Raw genomic sequence first — 21692 nt, forward strand, 5'->3', positions numbered from 1 at the left:
ATAGTGAATGTGTGGAACTCAGAATGGAACCTCTTTGCATTGGTCATCAGTGATCAGTTGCTTTCAATGCTGAGTAGCACCTGTGACAGACAGGACTGTCCAAAGCCCACACGGATGAAGCTCAAATGCAGAGGACTCACACTTTCGTAAGTACTTTTGCATATTTTGACCCAATATAGGGAGCCATGTGGGTTATTCATAATTTTCATTATTCATACTGATTGGCTTGGTTGGCGACAATTTTGTTCAGTGCCATCAGCTGTAAGTTGCGATGACAAACTTCAGGAAAGGAATAATGAAAATAACCAATTGTTGTGTCTGTAAGCAGCATTAGAAAATGGAGTCATCCTTACTGTAAATCACAGATTGTGTGTGTTTGTCTCGCAAGTCCACCTTCAGCTCTGGGCCCATTACATCCAGACTTGCTACATCGGATCAGCATCACTTCAATTAGTGCATAAAGGTGTTGTTTTCTTTGCTGGTAGTGTCTGGGAAGGGGGAGTTATTTTATGTGAATGTGAATGGTGTAGCGCCAGTCCTGGTGGTGGAGTGTATTACAAGACCAGTGATGATGCACGTCGTTTCGCGATGCACGGATTTTTACCGTGTGTAGCATGGGTAGTTCTGGGGGCATCACAATGCACAAATGTCATACATCTGTTCCAACTAAGTGTCTCAAGTTTGCCACCACATTTACTACCTTTATGAAGTTTCATGTGATTTTCAGCATTCCAGAGAAGGGCGCATCAGCGAAAATAGAACTGCAAGAGCTGCTGAATGGGTGGAGAACATCTCCCCAATGCCGATGTGGAGGAAAGTTTTCATCAGATGCCAACCCATCCAACGACTTTCTGGAAGAAGTCAATGAGAATGATGAAGATGGAAACGTCACGTCTCGGTAAGTTCTTCTGATAACGAACAATAAAGGCACAATCTTATGTTTTGGTAATCATTTAAATCTTTAAATTTGTGATTGACAACAAAAAATGAATCCACATGAGCACGTGTATTTCCTTTCTATATAATAGTCTTAGTACTTTTCATATTTTGTGCTTCTGTAATTATGACGCTTTCACATATCAAAGGTCGATCATGCAATGATGTATTTTTTGTTTCCGGAGTGTATTGTTACTGTTCTGGGATCCGGAAGTTCAACAGATCTGTCCACGAGAATCCTCCAGTTGTTGTTGCTCCAACTAGAACGCCACTCAGTAGAGCGCATACTCCCGCCGTGGGTCAAGTTGGAATAGTACGATTTCACAAAAGTCTGAGGGAGTAGTTCAGTGACAACACAAGACAAGACAACACAAGACAAACACTGCACAGATATATAGTTAGCATATATAGAAGATTAAAAACACTTCACAGCCACGAAACACGAAATTAAAAACACTTCACAGCCGCAAAACACGAAATTAAAAACACTTCACAGCCGCAAAACACGAAATTAAAAACAACTCACAGCCACAAAACACGAAATTAATAACACCTCACAGCCACAAAACACGAAATTAAAAACACCTCACAGCCACGAAACACGAAATTAAAAACACCTCACAGCCACAAAACACGAAATTAAAAACACCTCACAGCCACAAAACACGAAATTAAAAACACCTCACAGCCACAAAACACGAATTTAAAAACACCTCAGAGCCACGAAACACGAAATTAAAAACACTTCACAGCCACAAAACACGAAATTAAAAACACCTCACAGCCACAAAACACGAAATTAAAAACACTTCACAGCCACAAAACACGAAATTAAAAACACTTCACAGCCACAAAACACAAAATTAAAAACACCTCACAGCCACAAAACACGAAATTAAAAACACCTCACAGCCACAAAACACGAAATTAAAAACACTTCACAGCCGCAAAACACAAAATTAAAAACACTTCACAGCCACAAAACACAAAATTAAAAACACCTCACAGCCACAAAACACGAAATTAAAAACACCTCACAGCCACAAAACACGAATTTAAAAACACCTCAGAGCCATGAAACACAAAATTAAAAACACTTCACAGCCACAAAACACGAAATTAAAAACACCTCACAGCCACAAAACACGAAATTAAAAACACTTCACAGCCACAAAACACGAAATTAAAAACACTTCACAGCCACAAAACACAAAATTAAAAACACCTCACAGCCACAAAACACGAAATTAAAAACACCTCACAGCCACAAAACACGAAATTAAAAACACTTCACAGCCGCAAAACACAAAATTAAAAACACCTCACAGCCACAAAACACAAAATTAAAAACACCTCACAGCCACAAAACACGAAATTAAAAACACTTCACAGCCGCAAAACACAAAATTAAAAACACTTCACAGCCACAAAACACGAAATTAAAAACAACTCACAGCCACAAAACATGAAATTAATAACACCTCACAGCCACAAAACACGAAATTAAAAACACCTCACAGCCACGAAACACGAAATTAAAAACACCTCACAGCCACAAAACACGAAATTAAAAACACCTCACAGCCACAAAACACGAAATTAAAAACACCTCACAGCCACAAAACACGAAATTAAAAACACCTCACAGCCACGAAACACGAAATTAAAAACACTTCACAGCCACAAAACACGAAATTAAAAACACCTCACAGCCACAAAACACGAAATTAAAAACACTTCACAGCCACAAAACACGAAATTAAAAACACCTCACAGCCACAAAACACGAAATTAAAAACACCTCACAGCCACAAAACACGAAATTAAAAACACCTCATCCACAAAACACGAAATTAAAAACACCTCACAGCCACGAAACACGAAATTAAAAACACTTCACAGCCACAAAACACGGAATTAAAAACACTTCACAGCCACAAAACACGAAATTAAAAACACCTCACAGCCACGAAACACGAAATTAAAAACACCTCACAGCCACAAAACACGAAATTAAAAACACTTCACAGCCACAAAACACGAAATTAAAAACACCTCACAGCCACAAAACACGAAATTAAAAACACCTCACAGCCATGAAACACGAAATTAAAAACACCTCACAGCCATGAAACACGAAATTAAAAACACTTCACAGCCACAAAACACGAAATTAAAAACACCTCACAGCCATGAAACACGAAATTAAAAACACTTCACAGCCACAAAACACGAAATTAAAAACACTTCACAGCCACAAAACACGAAATTAAAAACACCTCACAGCCACAAAACACGAAATTAAATACACCTCACAGCCACGAAACACGAAATTAAAAACATTTCACAGCCACAAAACACGAAATTAAAAACACTTCACAGCCACAAAACACGAAATTAAAAACACTTCACAGCCACAAAACACGAAATTAAAAACACTTCACAGCCACGAAACATGAAATTAAAAACACGTCACAGCCACAAAACACGAAATTAAAAACACCTCACAGCCACAAAACACGAAATTAAAAACACCTCACAGCCATGAAACACGAAATTAAAAACACTTCACAGCCACAAAACACGAAATTAAAAACACCTCACAGCCACAAAATTAAAAACACCTCACAGCCACGAAACACTAAATTAAAAACACTTCACAGCCACAAAACACGAAATTAAAAACACATTACAGCCACGAAACACGAAATTAAAAACACATTACAGCCACGAAACACGAAATTAAAAACACATTACAGCCACGAAACACGAAATTAAAAACACCTCACAGCCACGAAACACGAAATTAAAAACACCTCACAGCCACAAAACACGAAATTAAAAACACCTCACAGCCACGAAATTAAAAACACCTCACAGCCACGTGATTTAAAAACACCTCACCACCATGTCATTTTACACCTCACCACCACATAATTCAAAATACCTCACCACCACGTGATTCAAAACCATCACCACGTTATTAAAAACGCTTCACAACCACGGAAACAAAAGTTCCAGGGAGTAGTTCAGTGACAAGAGACTCTGCCCAGATATGTAGCTATATAGATAAACAAACCTGAAAATCGCAGAGCCAGAATTATTTTTTGGTCTGGGAAGCCCATGTGAGGTTTCTTCTTCTTCAGACTCTCACAACCCTGGGTGAATATGCGATCTTTAAAAAAAAAGTTCGAATTTTGCCAAATCTGTTTCATTTGTTTGTTAATATCCCTCAGTCATTGACAAATCTGGAATTGTAATTTATTTGAGGTTCAAATTAACCCGGGACATTGTGTCAAATGATGCCTGCCGGTCTGTACATGTCATAAATAATTAATCGTCCACGTCGAAGACTCTTCTTCTTCACGCAATAACAACTTCCAGCTTCCAGACCGTACATCCAATCATCTTCAAATTTTGCAAACTTGTTAATCTTCGTGACTTCTACTAAAGTCTGAAGTTGCATGTCGATCAATGAAGTGGTTCAAGAGATATAAATGTTTTTATTATTTGCGTTTAATTAACGATATCTGCCAAACCACGTGACCTATCGCAACTTCCAAAAGGGCATTTTAGTAGACTGATATGCTGAACAGATCTCTGAAGTTTCCCCTCGATTAGATCACAAATGAGGGAGGAGCTAGGTTTTAAATGTTTGTGCTTAAAAACGTCATAACTCTGAAACCATATGATGCATGACGTCATGCTCGCTGACTTTTTTGTTCGTCATGGGTATGCGATTCTGCCTGCAAAGATTGGCCTCGATCTGTTCAGGCGTTTTGGAGAAAATAGGATTTTAGTGTTTTTCACTCAAAACAATATGGCGGCCGAACCACGTGACCTGTGACTGTGACGTCATAATTACCATTAAAATATTCTGCAGACCGAGTCCCTCCTTTGGTAAAAATTTGCTCTCAATCGGTCCAATTAGTGCAGAGAAAATGGTTTTTAAATGAAAACAGATAAAAAAATTCCCCAAAAAACTTCCTTGATCCGGAATAATTTCCTGAGCTTCACCAAAAACTAATCAATTCTTCGTTATCCCAAGTGCAATCATCCCACCAACTTTCATCCAAATCCGTTCAGAACTTTTCCAGACATCTTGTTCACAAACACACGAACACACACACACACACACACACACACACACACACACACACACACACACACACACACACACACGCGGACACGAGCGAATGCAGCATTACTCCCTAGCGGGAGTAATTGCCGACTTGGTTAGAATTGGAAAACTCTGTTCAGTTATTCGAACATATAGTACAAAGGTAACGATTGGATCAGTGCAGTATCGCCTGGCAGGAGCTTCTTTTCATTGCCCGGGTCTTTTCGTGAGTGCCGTCAACTCCAAGGAACAGGGCTGCCTATTTTATGATGGACTTATTGGGAAACTCCAACTCTTTGAAAATAGACACAACATTGCATTTTAGAGAACATCGTGTTCGTCAGATTTTGACTGACAGTATGAAAAAAATACAAGTTTTTCCCTATTTTTCACTGTGTCGTTGGATAATGACATGAACTAAAATAGCTCACGATGTTTTTTTAAAACCAATTTCAGAGCTTTTTCAGTGTCAGTTTGAATGGTTTTTATTATTTATTTATTTCTTATGTTGGAGGCTTCAAGCATGGACTGTATAGCCCTCATCAATGCCATGCCTAAAATAAAAGAGTCGAAAAGTGTGTGATGAAAAGTGTATGGTGTTAGTTTGTAAGAAAGAGAGATTAAAGCTAGCCCGGTAGATATAGTTTGAGTGAGACAGAAAGTAAGGCCAGCAATCCTGACAAGGAGAGTGCAAGATGGTTCCAGGCACCACTTCAATGCTCCAAAGTCAATGTTCTTATTTTTTGAGAGAGAGAGATATATTCGACAAGTCATATCCCTCGACTTCAAATAAAAATCGAAGACATCGTTTTTTGTTTTTTCTTATTTCGAACAATGTCGCCAAATTTCAGATGTGTGCGTGACAAATGATTTTGAAGAAATAAAGATTTTCCCTGTCAAATTTGTAATATCTGGTCACTCTCCAGTTTGTCAAAATAGTCAGTTTTGTTAAGATTCTTAAAGTGTTCCTTGGGAGAATTATAAGCCCAATAATTATTCTTCGGTGGATATTTTTAATAAAACGATTCAATGAACCTTTGAGCCGGTGTTCTTTGAGGAATAAGACCACTGATTTCCCTCTTCAGATCTGTGAACAAATCTAGGTTCAAAGCTAAATTTCGACATCCATGTGGATGCAACTGTCAAGAAAGATTGGAAAAAAAAAAAAAAAAAAAGAAGAAAGAAAGAAAGATAACCACCCCCCCCCCCCTTTTCCCGTGCCTCCTCCCCCCAAGTTATCTCCTTCCCCCATCCACAGATCTCCCGATGTATCTGTTCTCAACTGTTGTGCTTGTGTGCTACCCCCTCTCTCCCCATATTGTCTCCCGCTCCCTTTACCTTATGTTTTATGTGTCAGTTTGTCTTTTTGTGATTCATGTTAGCTCTTACACGAACCTCGATTTTGCATACAAAAAAAAAAATCTAACTCCACCAATGTCTCCCTGAATCAAAACTTCAGCCAATGCAACTGTAGAATAAAGAAGACTACATTGACAACTTCCATCTGACCAATCATGGATTATGCTGCAACAGCATGAGATCCTCACAATCATGGAAAATCTACAAGCTTGAGATGGTTCAGTGCAGAGGTGTTCGGTATGCCACCGGTAATTATGATTGCACCAGCAGTGTCACCGCCATGATTGAAGAACTACAATGGCCCACCTTGGAGAGTAAACGACCCCAAAGCCATCTTGCCTTCATGTACCGCATTCGCTACGACTTTGTGGACATCAGGGGAAGTGCATACCTCACTGGAGCATCCTCACACATCAGAGGACATGGATTCTGCTTTATGATACTGCAGTATTCAGGTATCTGCCTCATCCTTCCTCTCCCACATCTGCAGGGATTTGAACCACCTGGAGGAGGACCACAGCACTTCATCCTCCCTCGACACCTTCAAAACCAAGTTGTGGGGGATATCCATATAATATCACATCTGGTTATTTTTATTTTTACTCGCACATGTACATATTTGCATGATTTGGTAGCATCAGCACTGTTACACACCTGCAAGCAACTGTAAAATTCTAGTGGAAAAATAAAACGGACAATAGAATTTGCAGATGCCATATTCAGCAATTCTTATTATACTCTGGCAGTAAAAGTTTCAAGTTGAAGCTCATGGGTGAGATAAGTCGACTGATATTTTCTGAAAACAATTCATTACCCAGTGAAAAATCAAAAACATAATTGATTTTCTGAAAAATTCTATAATTTTAAAATAACTTTTGTTTTAATTTGTTAGCCATTAGCGAATTAGACCATTGAACGTAGAGCAGCAACGAAGGCTGGAAAGGGTGGAAATGCGAATGGTTCGGTGGATGTGTGGAGTATTGTTGAGAGAGAGGAAGACAAATGATGAATTGCGAAAGATGGGAATAGAGCCTGTGATTGATGCTGTGAAGAGGAACAGGTTGAGATGGTTTGGTCATGTGTTGAGGAAGGATGAAAATGACTGGTTGAGAAGAGTGATGGAAATGAATGTAGAAGGAAGTAGAGGACGGGGAAGACCGAGAAAGACTTGGCTAAAGATGGTTGAAGAAGAAATGCGGGCAAGGGGGTTAACAAGGGGAGATGCAGAAAATAGGGCAAAATGGAGAAGATTGTCATTAGTCTAGATGGACATAGGGGTCCACGCGCCCCCCCCCCCGGTTTTTTTTATGCCACCTGATTTTTCTTAATCCTCAAAGTGTCTACTTTCAGAATCTGCCAGGTATCAAGCTGAAATAATGTCCAAAAGGCTTAATTTTTAACCCTTTATTGCAACTAACCCGAAACCGAAAAAAAAAAATTGATGTAGAAAGAGGCATAACTTTTGAAGTAAACAACATACAGACAAATTAATACACTTTTCCATACAATTCTGACCCCACGAATTCAATGGGATGGTTATTTTAGACATTTGACAACATTGTGACTCTATTTCCGGACAAAAACAGCAAAAAAATGCCAAAAATGTGTGTATAACCAACTATCTTTTCATTTTTCAAGCGCATAGGGTGAATTTTTGTTCACCACCAGTTTTTTCTTAATCATTTAAGTGTCTATTTGAAGATTATATTGGGTACCAAGCTGAAATAATGTCCCATGGGGTTTATTTTTAACAGTTATATGTAGCAGTTATATTATGCTGTTGGCAGTTGGTTGGCAGTTGGTTGACAGTTGGTTGCCGTTGGTTGGTATCTGCAGATGGCAGTCTCCCTCTCCCACTGCTCTCTCTTTTGGAACAATCTCAAGGATTTTCTTAGTAAGTATTTGAAACTATTATTAAGATATACCTTATAGTCATGTACAAGCCTACAAGTAATTTTTCAACAGTTATTATTATTATCATAGGCCTACAGAAATCAAATCTGACTGTATTATTGACTAGCTAGTGTTGGTAGCTAGCTAGATAAGTTGGTAGCTAGCGAATGTTTTACTTTATTTTCAGGCTGATGACTTCATACATACCGACCATGGGGAAAAGGAAACATTGTATCACAGCTGAAGTGCCTCCAAAGAGAATTCGATCCCAAACATGTATTTTACATGTATCAAGTCTTTCTGTCTATGGTAATTTTACTGCGTTCAACGCATGCAATGGGGGGCAAAGCGAGAAGCTATTATATCTACAAAGAATTCGTGATGAGACTCTGTGAAGCAGCCACTTCACCATACCGCATGAAGAATATTTGTGACCAAATACCATTGACATTAGAGGGCTTGCCTTTGGATAAAACTGGCTATCATCAAAACTGCTACAAAAGCTTCTCAGGGAAATTAGATCGTTTACAAGTGTCAACGGCTTCTTTATCTGGTGAATCATCATCATCATCGATAAAGGACTCCCTGCGCCATCTCAAATCTCTGTCAAGTCAATCTGAAGAAGCTCGGTGTTCCTTCTTGTTTCCAAATCAGTGTATTTTCTGTGACCAAGCAATTACCAAGTTCAAGGGCAAGACTGAAGTGCTTACAACGTTTCAGAGTTGGAAACACAAGGAACCAGCCTGGAAAGTTATCGAACCTAGAGCACAGGAATTGAAGAAAGAGGCTCTTTATCGCAAGGTGCAGGGCAAGGACCTCTTTGCAATGGAAGCTAAGTATCATCCATATTGCAGAAACAACTTCAATAGTGAGTACCAAAACCATGAGCGTGGAAGGAAGAGGGCAGAAAAGGCAGCAGACAACATTGACAGCCTGCAGGCCCGAAATATAGCAGCACATGACAAGTCCTATTGTGTAGTAAAGGATTACATTCTTAGGAATGTGATTGAACGCAAAGAAGTCGTCCTGCTAAGATCCCTGCGCAACTTGTACATGAAGACACTGGAAAGTGAAGGTTTTCCTAATCCTGAATACCGCAGTGAGAAATTGGCAAGACGGTTACAAGGAGACAAAGACATATCTCGTGAACTCACATTCTCCAAGGTGCCCCACCGTGGTTGTATTGAGTTGAGCCTCATATACAGCTCTAGCATTACTGTAGATGAAGCTGTTGGATGTGCGTACAAACTTGGAACAGCTGACCAACGACAAGAAGCAGCACTCACCCTCCATTCTCACATTATAAAGGCATTCAAAGAGTCAAAGGAGCTACCATGGCCCCCAACAGCACAGGAGCTGGATGCTGTGAAGATGGATGAGCTGCTTCCAGAGCATCTTGTACAATTTCTGAGCTCAGTGGTGACCGGGATACTTGATGGAGAAAAGTGTGAAAGGACACAGAGGCTGGTCTATTCGATTACACAAGATGTGTGTCGAGCAGCAACTAACAGCAAGTGGAAACTTCCAAAGCACATCCTCCTATGTGCCACACTTCGTCACCTCTATCGAAGCAAACAGGTGAGTAATCAGCTAATTTACTGCTTATGAGGTCCTACATTGTCATTGCTTTACTGTGTTTGATACAGGTATTTGATATTGATATAAAGCAATTTTCTATCTTTGCAGCTCACAACCATCCTTTCACGACTAGGACACTCAGAGACATATGACTTCAGTATGGAACTTGAGACAGCAATGGCCAAGGCTTTTGATGAGATTTCCACCCACCTGACCCCTCAAATCATCACCGGCGAGGGAAACACTGTTTTTCACAGCGAGTGGGACAACCTGAACAGAATCACCACCAACGTTCATGGCTCAAATGTTGTAAACAGCGCCGGGGGAATCATGATTCAAGAGGTGAAAGAGAGCCATGTGAGCACCAAGAACAGGACCCTTCCTCTCTATGACAGGTCATCCAAGATGAGAAGCCTTAAGATCACGCCTCCCGAGACGCTGCCAGAGCTGGCATTCAAAAGAGTTGGCCCCAAATTCCCCATGCAGGCCAACTTTACCCCTCCTGCTGAAAACCAAGAGTCATATGATGCCTCAATGTTGCAGTACAACGCCCATCTCCTCTGCAGATGGTTAAGCAGCCAGGGCAAGCAGCAGGTTCCTGGATTTGGTGGTTTTATTTCAAGCACAGGGAAAGTGCCTCCTAGGAAATCTACAATTGACTTTTACACCCCCATCAACCAGCCCATTACAGACAACACAGTGGTGTATGAGCTACTCAAGAGGTCCGAGGCAGCAACGGAGGAGGTTGGACAGCCATACACTATCAACACGTTTGACCTGGGAGTGGTCATGAAGGCCTGTCCTATAGTATGGAAGTATGGGGAGGAATTCAGTAAGCATGTGATCCTCATTGGCAAGTTTCACACGGCCATGAATTACATGGGCAGGCTCACTGGGCGCAAGTGTCTTGGAGCTGGCTACGCTGAGATCCTCATAGAAGCTGGCCTCGCAACCAGTGGTTGCCTGAAAAGCATCCTGAGCGGGAAGTCATATGCCAAGGCTCTCTTCAGTCTGAAGCTGGTCACAGAGGCACTTGAACGGTTGCTGTTCAATGTTTTCCTGGAGGAGGAGAAACCAGACATCCCATATGAGACCCTCATCAACCTCATCCACTGCTGCACTTCTGAGAGCCTTGACTCCACTCTGAAGGATCCCGCACTGCTCAAGCTGATTGATCAGTTCCCCCAATACCAAGACAAGGTACGCAGGGGCCATCTGGGCAAAACGGGCATGTTCTGGCTCTCTGTGATGGATCATGCAAGGCTGGTCTTCATGATGGATTTTGCTGTGAAAACCAACGATTTCGAGCTCTTCCATCACTGCAACGGTGCCATGGCAGATCTCTTCTTTGCGTATGATGTCCACAACTACGCCAGGTAATCTATACACTCATTCCCTTAAATACTCGATATATAAAAATGTGTAAGTGGAGCTTACTTGTAGTATTAACTTTAATTATTATTCATTTCCTACAGGTACCTGACCTGGTTTGAGGCCTTTCTCACAAACATAGACCTCTCCCATCCTGGTTCTCTTGATTACATCAAGCTTGGAGCCATAGCTGTTGCAAGATCACTGATCCCAGGGGCTCTCGCAGCAGTGGACAAGACCATGGAGGAGACATTCATGAGGTTTGCTAAGTCTTCAGGTATGTCAGTGTGTGGAGACAATAACTATATAATATATATATATCACCTATATTTAATTACAGGTTCATGTTGGTTGTGATGATAAAATTCAAACTTCTCCCTCTCTACATTGCAGGTGGTCTACTCGGTCTCTTCAACAACTGTGGCGCATACCAGAAGTGGTGCCGCACAACCTCTGCCCGCGCTCAGCTCTATGAGCTTACTCTTGAGATGTGCGGCATGATTGACGACCCTGAGATGCCGAAGGCAGGCAAGCACCGTGAGCTGGAGCCTGCCCAAATCAAAAAGTCTGAAGAGGCCGTGCAGAGCGTCATCTCTGCCATCAAGGGCTTCACAAACCCCTGGAGAATCCCAGACAAAAACCGACTGTACTCCCTAGCATCTGGAGCTGCCATCGATCCAGAAGTTGAGGCTGACGTGCTGCGGGCCGAGGCTGCAGGCAGGGCTGCCAAGGAGCAGTTCATCCAAGAGCGCTTTGTTTCCAAGAGGAAGGAGTTCTTTGATCGCCTCAAGAAACTTAAGCTCAAGACGATGGATCACTGCAGCAAGAGGGTCAAACTTACATCCGCACAGGGGAAGGTGGATATTGATTCAACTTATACTAATTGCATATTTCATTACACAAAAAAACATTCTTCAGAAAGAAAATTAAACTGTTGTATTTATGCCTTCCTCATTTCTTTATTTTCCATTGCAGCTCTTTGTATACAAGTAGCAGAGCAACCTCACCTTTCAGCTGCTTGTTAAATCGCAGATTATGGAGATGCCCATAAACCTTGAGGAACTCATGCAGTATCCCCTCTCACCTGTTCCTCATGCCCTTGGCTCTCCGGATGGCTATTTTGCCAAAACAAACAAGGCCACCATCCTTCACCATCTGCTGCAGGACAGGGACGAAGAGGTACCTTACCCCAAGGATGCCCTCTTAATACAGGATGGAAATGCCCTCTTCCACATGATGTCCAACCTCCCACCAACCTGTGGAGAGATTTGCATGCAGCTCCTGGACCAAATGGTTGCCAAGCACCATTTTGTGTTCTCCACAGATTGCTACCAGCCAGATTCCATCAAAGCCCAGGAGAGGCTCAGGCGCGGCTCTACTGAGAAGTACATAATTGATGGTCCAACCACCCACAGGCCCTATGACTTTAAGTCATTCCTTGGCAATGAGCTAAACAAGAAGCAGCTATGTGACCTGCTTCTCAAGGTCTGGGGGAGCAATGCGGCAGCATCCCGGATTGAGAAGAGCATGAAAGCAGTGGTGTGTGTTGACGGGAGATCCTATGACTTAACATCAACAAATGGAAAAGTAAGTTGACAGAAGATGCGTGACTTAAGCAGTCACCCTATACACAATGCTTTGAAATACATCTTTAGACTCTACAATACTAGATAGACCAAATGGCTCTTGAAATGTGAATATTCTCGACTTCACACATGTACAATTGCAGACCATATTTGGGCTCTTAAACATTTTAAGTCATGCAGTTTTTGTCATATGTATTATTTGTTACACTGTGTAGTAGTATTTAGTTTCTTTATTTGTTACAGGTGCAGACTTCTGAGATCTACGAACTGCAGTCCAACCAGGAGGAGACAGACAGCCGTATTGTCCTGTACCTCCACCAGGCTGTCAAATGGAGGTACAAGTCCTGTGTGGTGAGGACACCTGACACAGACATTCTGATGATCCTCCTCTACCATACCAGCAGGATCAACCTCTCCATCTACCTTGACCACGGCTCTGGCAAACATCGCACACTCATAAATGTGACGGAACTGTCTGAATCACTGGGCCCTGACTACTGTAGCACCCTGCTGGGATTCTATGTATTTACTGGGGAGGATTGTACCAGCGCTTTTAAAGGCAAAGGCAAGGTGAATCCCCTGAAGAAGCTGCAGAAGAATCCCAAACTCCACAACGCTTTCAGGCAGCTTGGTGCAGACTGGCTGGTCACAGATGAGCTACAACAGGAGATGGAGAGCTTCACGTGCATCATGTATGGCCAAGCACGGATGACATCAGTTGACGCAGTACGAGTGAAGATGCTTAAAATAATGGTCGGTGCTGACAAAGTCCTGGACTCAAAGTCAAAAGTGGACCTAGAACGCCTGCCTCCCTCCAAGGTCTGTCTCATTCCACATGTGCAGCGAGCCAACTACAGAGTAGCCTTCTATAAGAGAGCAGACGAGGCAATAATCGAGAGCCCAAAACCATGTGATTCAGGCATGGGCTGGGAGAAGACAGGAGAAGAGGAGGTGTTGGAACCCATTTGGACAATTGGACCCATCCTCCCTCCTTCTCTTGTTGAGGTACTGGCTCAGAGAGCAGAGCCAGAAGAGCAGGCAGCTCTTGACAAGGTGGCTGATTACGCCAACAATAACTTGTATGTGGGTGAAGAGGATGGAGAGTACGAGCATGAGGATGAAGAGCTGGAGTTGGAAGAAATCGAATTAGAAGATTTCTTCAGTGATGATGAGGACAATGAGTAGTTTAGGTCAGCTAGTTGGTAGTGACATGAAAACATAGGCCTATAGTTGTCTTAATAACATTCATGGCTGTATTTTTGCTGTTTTTTACAATAAAGAGTCAAAATGTTGTCGAATGTCAATACATAATTAGTAAAAAAGAATTCCTTGGGTCAGAATTGTATGGAAAATGTGTTCATTTGTCTCTGCAAGTTGTTTACATCAAAAGTTATGCAACTTTATATAATACTGTAGCGGCTGCCGCTGGGTTTTCACAATCGCCTTGCACCTATCAAGGACGCGGAGCGATCACCATGCCGAGCTCGTCCAGGACGCCCGGGCAGGCCCGCGCTCAACTTGCCAGGCCTCGGTCGGGACGCCCGGGCATGCCCGGGCAGGCTCGCCCTCAACTTGCCAGGCCGCAGCCAGGACGCTGGGCCACGCCCCCTGGCGCCGGGCCTGGGCAAACCCCCCGGGATAATAGATATATATTGCTGCCCGATAAACGGGTTTTCAGAGTGCCTGAGTGTTTGATTTGATGAAAGCAACTCGGATGAATTCCAGCTTTTTGTCGCGTCCATTCTTCCGATCGACGTGGGAGCCCCAGCTCCTTCATTGGTGACCTACCGACATGGACACGGCAGTCGCCCTTAAACTGCCTACCTTCTGGGAGGCTCACGCGGCGGTTTGGTTCGCACAGGCGGAGTCCCTGTTCGCCCTGCGAGGCATCACGTCGGCTGACGCAACACTGCTCGCTCACCCGGTGCTCAACGCTCCCATCGCCCTCACCACGGATGCCTCCGACTACGCGGTGGGCGCCGTACATGAGCAATGGGTGAATGGGGTTTGGCAGCCACTCGCTTTTTTCAGCCGGCAGCTCCGGCCGAACGAGCTCAAATACAGCACGTTTGACCGGGAGCTCCTCGGTCTACACCTGGCCGTCCGCCATTTCCGCCACCTCCTGGAGGGCCGACCTTTCACGGGTTCGTCGACCACAAGCCGTTGGTTTACGCCATGGCCAAGGTCACGGAGCCATGGTCGGCCCGCCAACAGCGCCACCTCTCCGCCGTGTCGGAGTTTACCACGGACATCCGGCACGTCGCCGGCAAAAACAACGCCGTGGCCGACTGTCTTTCCCGGGCCAGCGCGAACGCGGTCCACCTGGGCGTGGATTTTGCGCTTATGGCGGCGGACCAAACCACCGACACCACGGTGCAAGCCCTCCGGGTGGCGGACACAGGCCTCCGCCTGGCCGACATCCCCTGCGCGGACACTGTCCTGCTCTGCGACGTCTCCCAAGGCCAGCCTCGCCCCATCGTGCCCGTCACCTGGCAACGCCGCATCTTCGCCTCCCTCCACGGCCTTTCCCACCCAGGCCGGAAAGCTTCCCAGAAGCTGGTGTCGGCGCGTTTCGTCTGGCACGGCCTTCTTCGGGACGTCCGCGATTGGACCAGCACCTGCACGGCCTGCCAACGGGCCAAGGTCCACCGACACACCCAGGCCCCGCTGGCACCTTTCACCGTGCCCGAGCGACGTTTCGACCACGTCAACGTGGATCTGGTGGGCCCCCTCCCCCCGTCACGGGGGTTCACACACCTGCTCACCATGGTGGACAGGACCACCAGGTGGCCGGAGGCCGTTCCCCTCGTCTCCACCACCACCGCCGACGTGGCGCAGGCTTTCATCGCCACCTGGGTCGCCCGCTTCGGCGCACCGGCGGACATCTCGTCAGACCGCGGACCACAGTTCACCTCCGAGCTGTGGGGCGCGGTCGCCCGCAACCTGGGGGTCAAGCTCCACCGTACTACGGCCTACCACCCCCAAGCAAACGGGTTGTGCGAGCGATTCCACCGCTCCATGAAGGCCGCGCTCATGGCCAGCCTTCAAGATGGCGGTTGGGCCGACCGGCTGCCGTGGGTCCTTTTGGGCCTTCGCACGGCCCCCAAGGAGGACCTCCAGGCATCCACCGCCGAGCTTGTCTATGGCCAGGAACTACGCGTCCTGGGCGAATTCGTGCCCGACGCTACCAGTCCCTGGTCCGCAGCTCACCAGCGCTCAGACCTCCAGGAGGCCGCCCGACGGTTTGCCCCCGTGCCAACATCCCACCACGGTGACCCCCAGTCCTACGTCCCCCCAGCACTCCGCACAGCGGAGTATGTTTTTGTGCGTCACGACGCACATCGGTGGCCACTCCAGCCGCCGTACGACGGGCCCTTCCGGGTGCTGCGACGGGACGACAAGTCGTTCGTCATCGACATCGGCGGCAGGTCGGACTGGATTGCGGTGGACCGCCTCAAGCCGGCGCACGTGGACGTCGACCACCCACCACGGGTGGCCCTTCCGCCACGGCGAGGCCGGCCCCCATCCACGGTGCCCCCCACTCGACCACCCACCACCTCACCGGACCCCCTCCCACGACCCGCCAGGGGTCGCTTCGGCCGGGTCATCAGGACCCCCCTCAAATTGACCCTGCCGGTGCAAGTCGATTCTGGGGGGACGTGTGTAGCGGCTGCCGCTGGGTTTTCACAATCGCCTTGCACCTATCAAGGACGCGGAGCGATCACCATGCCGGGCTCGTCCAGGACGCCCGGGCAGGCTCGCCCTCAACTTGCCAGGCCGCAGCCAGGACGCTGGGCCACGCCCCCTGGCGCCGGGCCTGGGCAAACCCCCCGGGATAATAGATATATATTGCTGCCCGATAAACGGGTTTTCAGAGTGCCTGAGTGTTTGATTTGATTAAAGCAACTCGGATGAATTCCAGCTTTTTGTCGCGTCCATTCTTCCGATCGACGTGGGAGCCCCAGCTCCTTCAATACTATGATTTTTCAGGTTTGAGTTTGGTGCAATAAAGGGTTAAAAATGAAGCCTTTTGGACATTATTTCAGCTTGGTACCCAATATAATCTTCAAATAGACACTTAAATGATTAAGAAAAAACTGGTGGTGAACATAAATTCACCCTATGCGCTTGAAAAAAATGAAAGGATAGTTGGTTATACACACATTTTTGGCATTTTTTTGCTGTTTTTGTCCAGAAATAGAGTCAAAATGTTGTCAAATGTCTAAAATAACCATCCCATTGAATTCCTGGGGTCAGAATTGTATGGAAAAGTGTATTAATTTGTCTTTGTATGTTGTTTACTTCAAAAGTTATGCCTCTTTCTACATCAATTATTTTTTTTCGGTTTCGGGTTAGTTGCAATAAAGGGTTAAAAATTAAGCCTTTTGGACATTATTTCAGCTTGATACCTGGCAGATTCTGAAAGTAGACACTTTGAGGATTAAGAAAAATCAGGTGGCATTAAAAAAACCGGGGGGGGGCACGTGGACCCCTATGTCCATTTAGACTACATGGGGACCGCAAGGCTAACCCCCGCTCTAGCAGGGAAAATGGCCTTAAAATGCCTGTTGTGTTGTTGTATCGAATTAGAACATTATTCGTTAACCTATTTAGCTGATTCAACTGCACCAACAATCCTAAAAGCCTTGGTTTCTCCAACATGAAGCCACACGAGGTATGAAGCAGGTGCACCAGCCCAGAGAGGAGAGCAATACTCTATCAAAATGTGGATGAAAGCTTTGTAGGTGGTGAGCAGCTCAGCGGTGCCAAGGAAGGACTTCACAGGATGGAGGATGCCCAGTTGGCAACTGGCTTTGGAGGCCAGTTGGGACCTGGGGCTTTCCCAGGAAAGATCACGGCAGATAATGAGAACCAAAAGATTGAGTGACAGAACTTCTTCTAGAGGATTGTTGAGAAAGTCGATGTGAGAGACAAGGTGACAGTGTGAGATTTGTCAGGATTGAAAGACATGTTCCATGTGTTTGACCAGCTTGTAATTTCATCCAAGTCTGCAAAGAGGCAAGAGGCTACTTTTTGGCCAGAACTGTCGATCTAATCTAAGGGATGAGAGATGGAATGGCAGAGGGTGGAATCATCAGCAAAAAGATAAAGATTTTACAGAGTCAGAAAGATCACTGATGAAGATTAGAAAAAGCACAGGGCCAAGAACACTGCCTTGAATAACTCCAGCCTGGTCAGGAAGAGGAGAGAATTCCATTTAGAACCACACGCTGACTACGACAGGAGCGAATCCGTGAGCCATGCATGGAGATTTCCATGGATTCCACAAGAGGAGAGATTGGTAAGCAGGGTGGGGTGCCCGACCTTATCGAAGGCATGAGATATGTCAAGGGAGGCAGCTCTGATTTCCGGTCTGACGTTGAGGACATCCGTCCATTGTTGAGACAGCCGAAGCAGCATGTCCAGAGTAGAGTGGCCTGGTCTGAATCCACATTGATGATCGAAGATTAAGCCAATGGAGAATAAGGATTTGTCAGAAGTGATGATGGATTCCATGACCTTGCTGATGATTGGGAGCAGGCTCATTGGTCTGTCGTTTCAAGAATCTGTTTTTGGAATATATATATATATATATATTAGACTGTTCGTTATATCCTGGCCACATCGACTTGAATCTCAACCTTTTGTGTGTGTGTGTGTGTGTGTGTGTGTGGGGGGGGGGGGGGTTCGTTTCAACTCTTCACGTCTGTGTTAAAAGCTATTCCCTCCATTAACATTGCATTACCATTGATGTTGAGAAAAATGTGGGAGCAACCAGCTGTGTGGCCTTCACATTGAGACCTGTTTAACTGCGCTGCTTGGCAGCAATAATCGATTGCATGAAGTGCAGTCACGTCATGATGGTAAATGCTCTGCAAGTCTTTCATGTGGTTTGGTGAACACCTCTCGGTTTAATCAGGATTACTTTTCGGGATGTGGACAACTCCAAACTCTCAAATGACTAATAAATTGATCATAATGTGCCATTACATATTCACAATCACACAGACACTGCATTTGTGCTTTGAGGACTTCTCTTTATTGTGAAACCCTTCACAAATACAAGTTTCATGAAAAACATAAGTAGAAGTCTTATTCTGATGAACAATTTTTCAACATGGGTGATCTCCCCATATCACACATGGCAATGAAACGTGGACTACCGCAAAGATCGAGTAAAAATTGATGTTCAAACAATGGAAAGTTGCTATATGAGCATAACCAAAACGGGACAAGAAAACAACTAAATCAGGCAGAAAACAAAATTCCTAAACACTGGTCACAATCAAAAAACTCAAATGGAACTTGGCTGGATACATGGCAAGGACAGAGACAGGAATTACAAACTGGAAACCGAAGGAAGACCTTGAAAGGAACACGATGAGATCCAAGATCAGATTGAGAGATTAAGTTCTGTTTCCATTTAAGTTTTTGACATCAATTTTTCAACAATTCTATATCATGAGAAGATGAAGAACCAAATTAACAAGTTTTACATTTTTTTAAAGCTGTCATTTTATTTAAACTTAGTTTGAGGATGCAGATGGGGTTACAATTTTGAGATTATTGTTGCCTTCTGACTCCAGTTTGCAGTCATTGCTGTGGACATTCTGGTGACAGCAAGCTGTATGGCTTTCATCAAGGGGTTTGGGATGCCGGCTGGTGGTCAGGGGTTACAGATGGTACTCTGAGGAGTTGTGCTTTCAAAGTAGATGCCCAAATGGATGTACGCTTTCACGTTAGCTTTCTCCTTCCTGGTTCACTGAATACCTTGCCGACTGCCGAGGATCGCTTACAAGGGTGGCACAAACAACCCAGTGTGGCACCTTTTATGTGATCGCTCCAGCGTGGGTTGCACCATGGAAGGTCAAGCTCCGTTTCGAAATAAAATCCTCGTCACAAATATAACATTTTCGGCCATGGGCCGAGCCCTCAAATTCTTACTTTCCACGGTCTGCGTCAGAGAAGTACTTTACTTAAAATATTTTAATCAGCTGGAAGATTTCTAAGAACATTTATGAATGTTCCCATTTTAAAAACCAGCACATTTTTTCACAAATCTGGTAATAACGACGATACAATTGCCCTTGCAGCAGGCAATGCTTCTGAAATAATGACGTCATTGTAAGCCTTACTCGACCAATTATGATGGTTGTAACACAGGCTCCACAAAATTAACCAATCACAGTCATCGTACCATGTGTGCATGAACACATTGTTGGGACATCGCAACATGGCGTGCTGCATGCACGTTGTGGACCAATGTGCAGACAAATCTAATTTCTATTTCCGACATAAGTTTGCAAAACTTTCGTGTAAGTGTTCATGAGTGGAAAAGCTTGGGAACTAGAGAAAGTACAATTGCCACCAAAACAAAATCAAACGATTTCATTTGGAGCTTCCTTTGGCACCAGATCTTCTCGATGTTGTTCCGAACTCCGTTGGATATCACTTTGCATGTTTTATGCGTTTCACTGACAAGACAAAGATTGGAACCAATTTGTCTACAGTCCTGCACACTACAAATTGCATAGGCCCACTCACTGCCCATCGGATGAAAACTTCACCACGTTTTAGCACTTGTGTGTTGATAAACAGACGTACGTATGACCACTGCACTAACTTGTTGATGTGGAGATACTTACATGTTGTATGTCTTGGTTAAGCTTTTTATTTGTATCATCATGCGTAATGAAACACAAAATTAATGACTGTTTTGGCCTCTATAATATACATATAGAATCTATGAAATTAAAATATTGTAACATAAAGCTATTCATTGATTAGATCTTAATGCTATTTCCTCCATTTTCACTTTGTTGCTTTAATTATTTTTCAAATGCAGCTGCTACAACCAGAGAAATCCAGAAGCAAGAAGCTAAGCAGAGTGAGGAAGCAGCACCCAAGTTTCAACTTCTCCGACAGAAAGGACCTGACTGACATGCTGTACCATCTAGGGCTTCTCACCTTTTGCCAGTCCAATGCATCATTTGCAGCAAAGAAAGGTACATCATCGAACACTTCAGCAAAAAAAGGAAAGAAAGAAAAACTTATCCAGTGTGAAACAGTAACAGTGGGTAAGCTGGTGAATGCTGCAGAATTGCGCAAAGAGGAGAGCATTTTATTGCATATAGTTGGACAGGATCTTGTAGCGTTAGAAGTTAGGTACCATTTAACTTGTTACCAGAGCTGCACAAGATTTCTGAATAGCAAAGAGAATGAAGAGGGTCTTGAAAAAAACCTCGATGAGGCAGAATACAAATACTTCTGTGTATCAGTCATAGAAGAAAGAATAATAAAGAAACGTGAAGTGCTGTGCTTGAAGAAATTACTATCTTAATTTAAGAAATGGGTATGTGAGGTAGAGGGGGTAGATATTGGACACAAATCCTTTTATCGAAAAAAGAGACTTCAAAAGACAAACCCATTTCTGAAGTTTTTGAGATCATCTCGCAACAACAAGAATGATTTAGTGATTGCGGAAGATTTGTCCAAAGACGAGGAGTTAGTGGAGGTTGCTCTCCCACTCTCCTCTGATGTGAGCACAGATGAGACAGATGACTCGGACACAAACCAAGATGAAACCACATCTCATATGAATGCAGGGCATAACTATAGAGATCTTTACCATTCTGCACAATCACTGAAGAGGAGTATCATTGCAACTTGTGCCAATCCTCAGCTCATGTGGCCACCAACAGCAGCAGACATCAACATGGATGCTGCTGCTCGTGTTGTGCCTAATGAATTACTCAACTTCATGGCATGGTCAACAGGAGCATCTGATGAACTTCCTCAATAAATTGCACATGTAAACGTTGGTGAAGATAGAATTAAGAAGATCATTT

General features: G+C 44.3%; 1 protein-coding gene across 1 annotated transcript in view; it reads right to left on the reverse strand.

The window, feature by feature from the left end:
- Positions 1-18863: 18863 nt before the first annotated feature.
- LOC144889652 (uncharacterized) overlaps positions 18864-21692 on the reverse strand; it is a 60294-nt gene continuing 57465 nt past the window's right edge. The window contains exon 4 of the mRNA XM_078770700.1: positions 18864-20864. Coding sequence (XP_078626826.1) covers positions 20680-20864 — 185 coding nt within the window. The 3' untranslated portion in view covers positions 18864-20679. The remainder of the gene's footprint in view (positions 20865-21692) is intronic.

This window comes from Myxine glutinosa, chromosome 1 (genome assembly GCF_964187855.1).
Source record: "Myxine glutinosa chromosome 1, kmMyxGlut1.1, whole genome shotgun sequence".
Lineage (NCBI taxonomy): Eukaryota > Metazoa > Chordata > Myxini > Myxiniformes > Myxinidae > Myxine > Myxine glutinosa.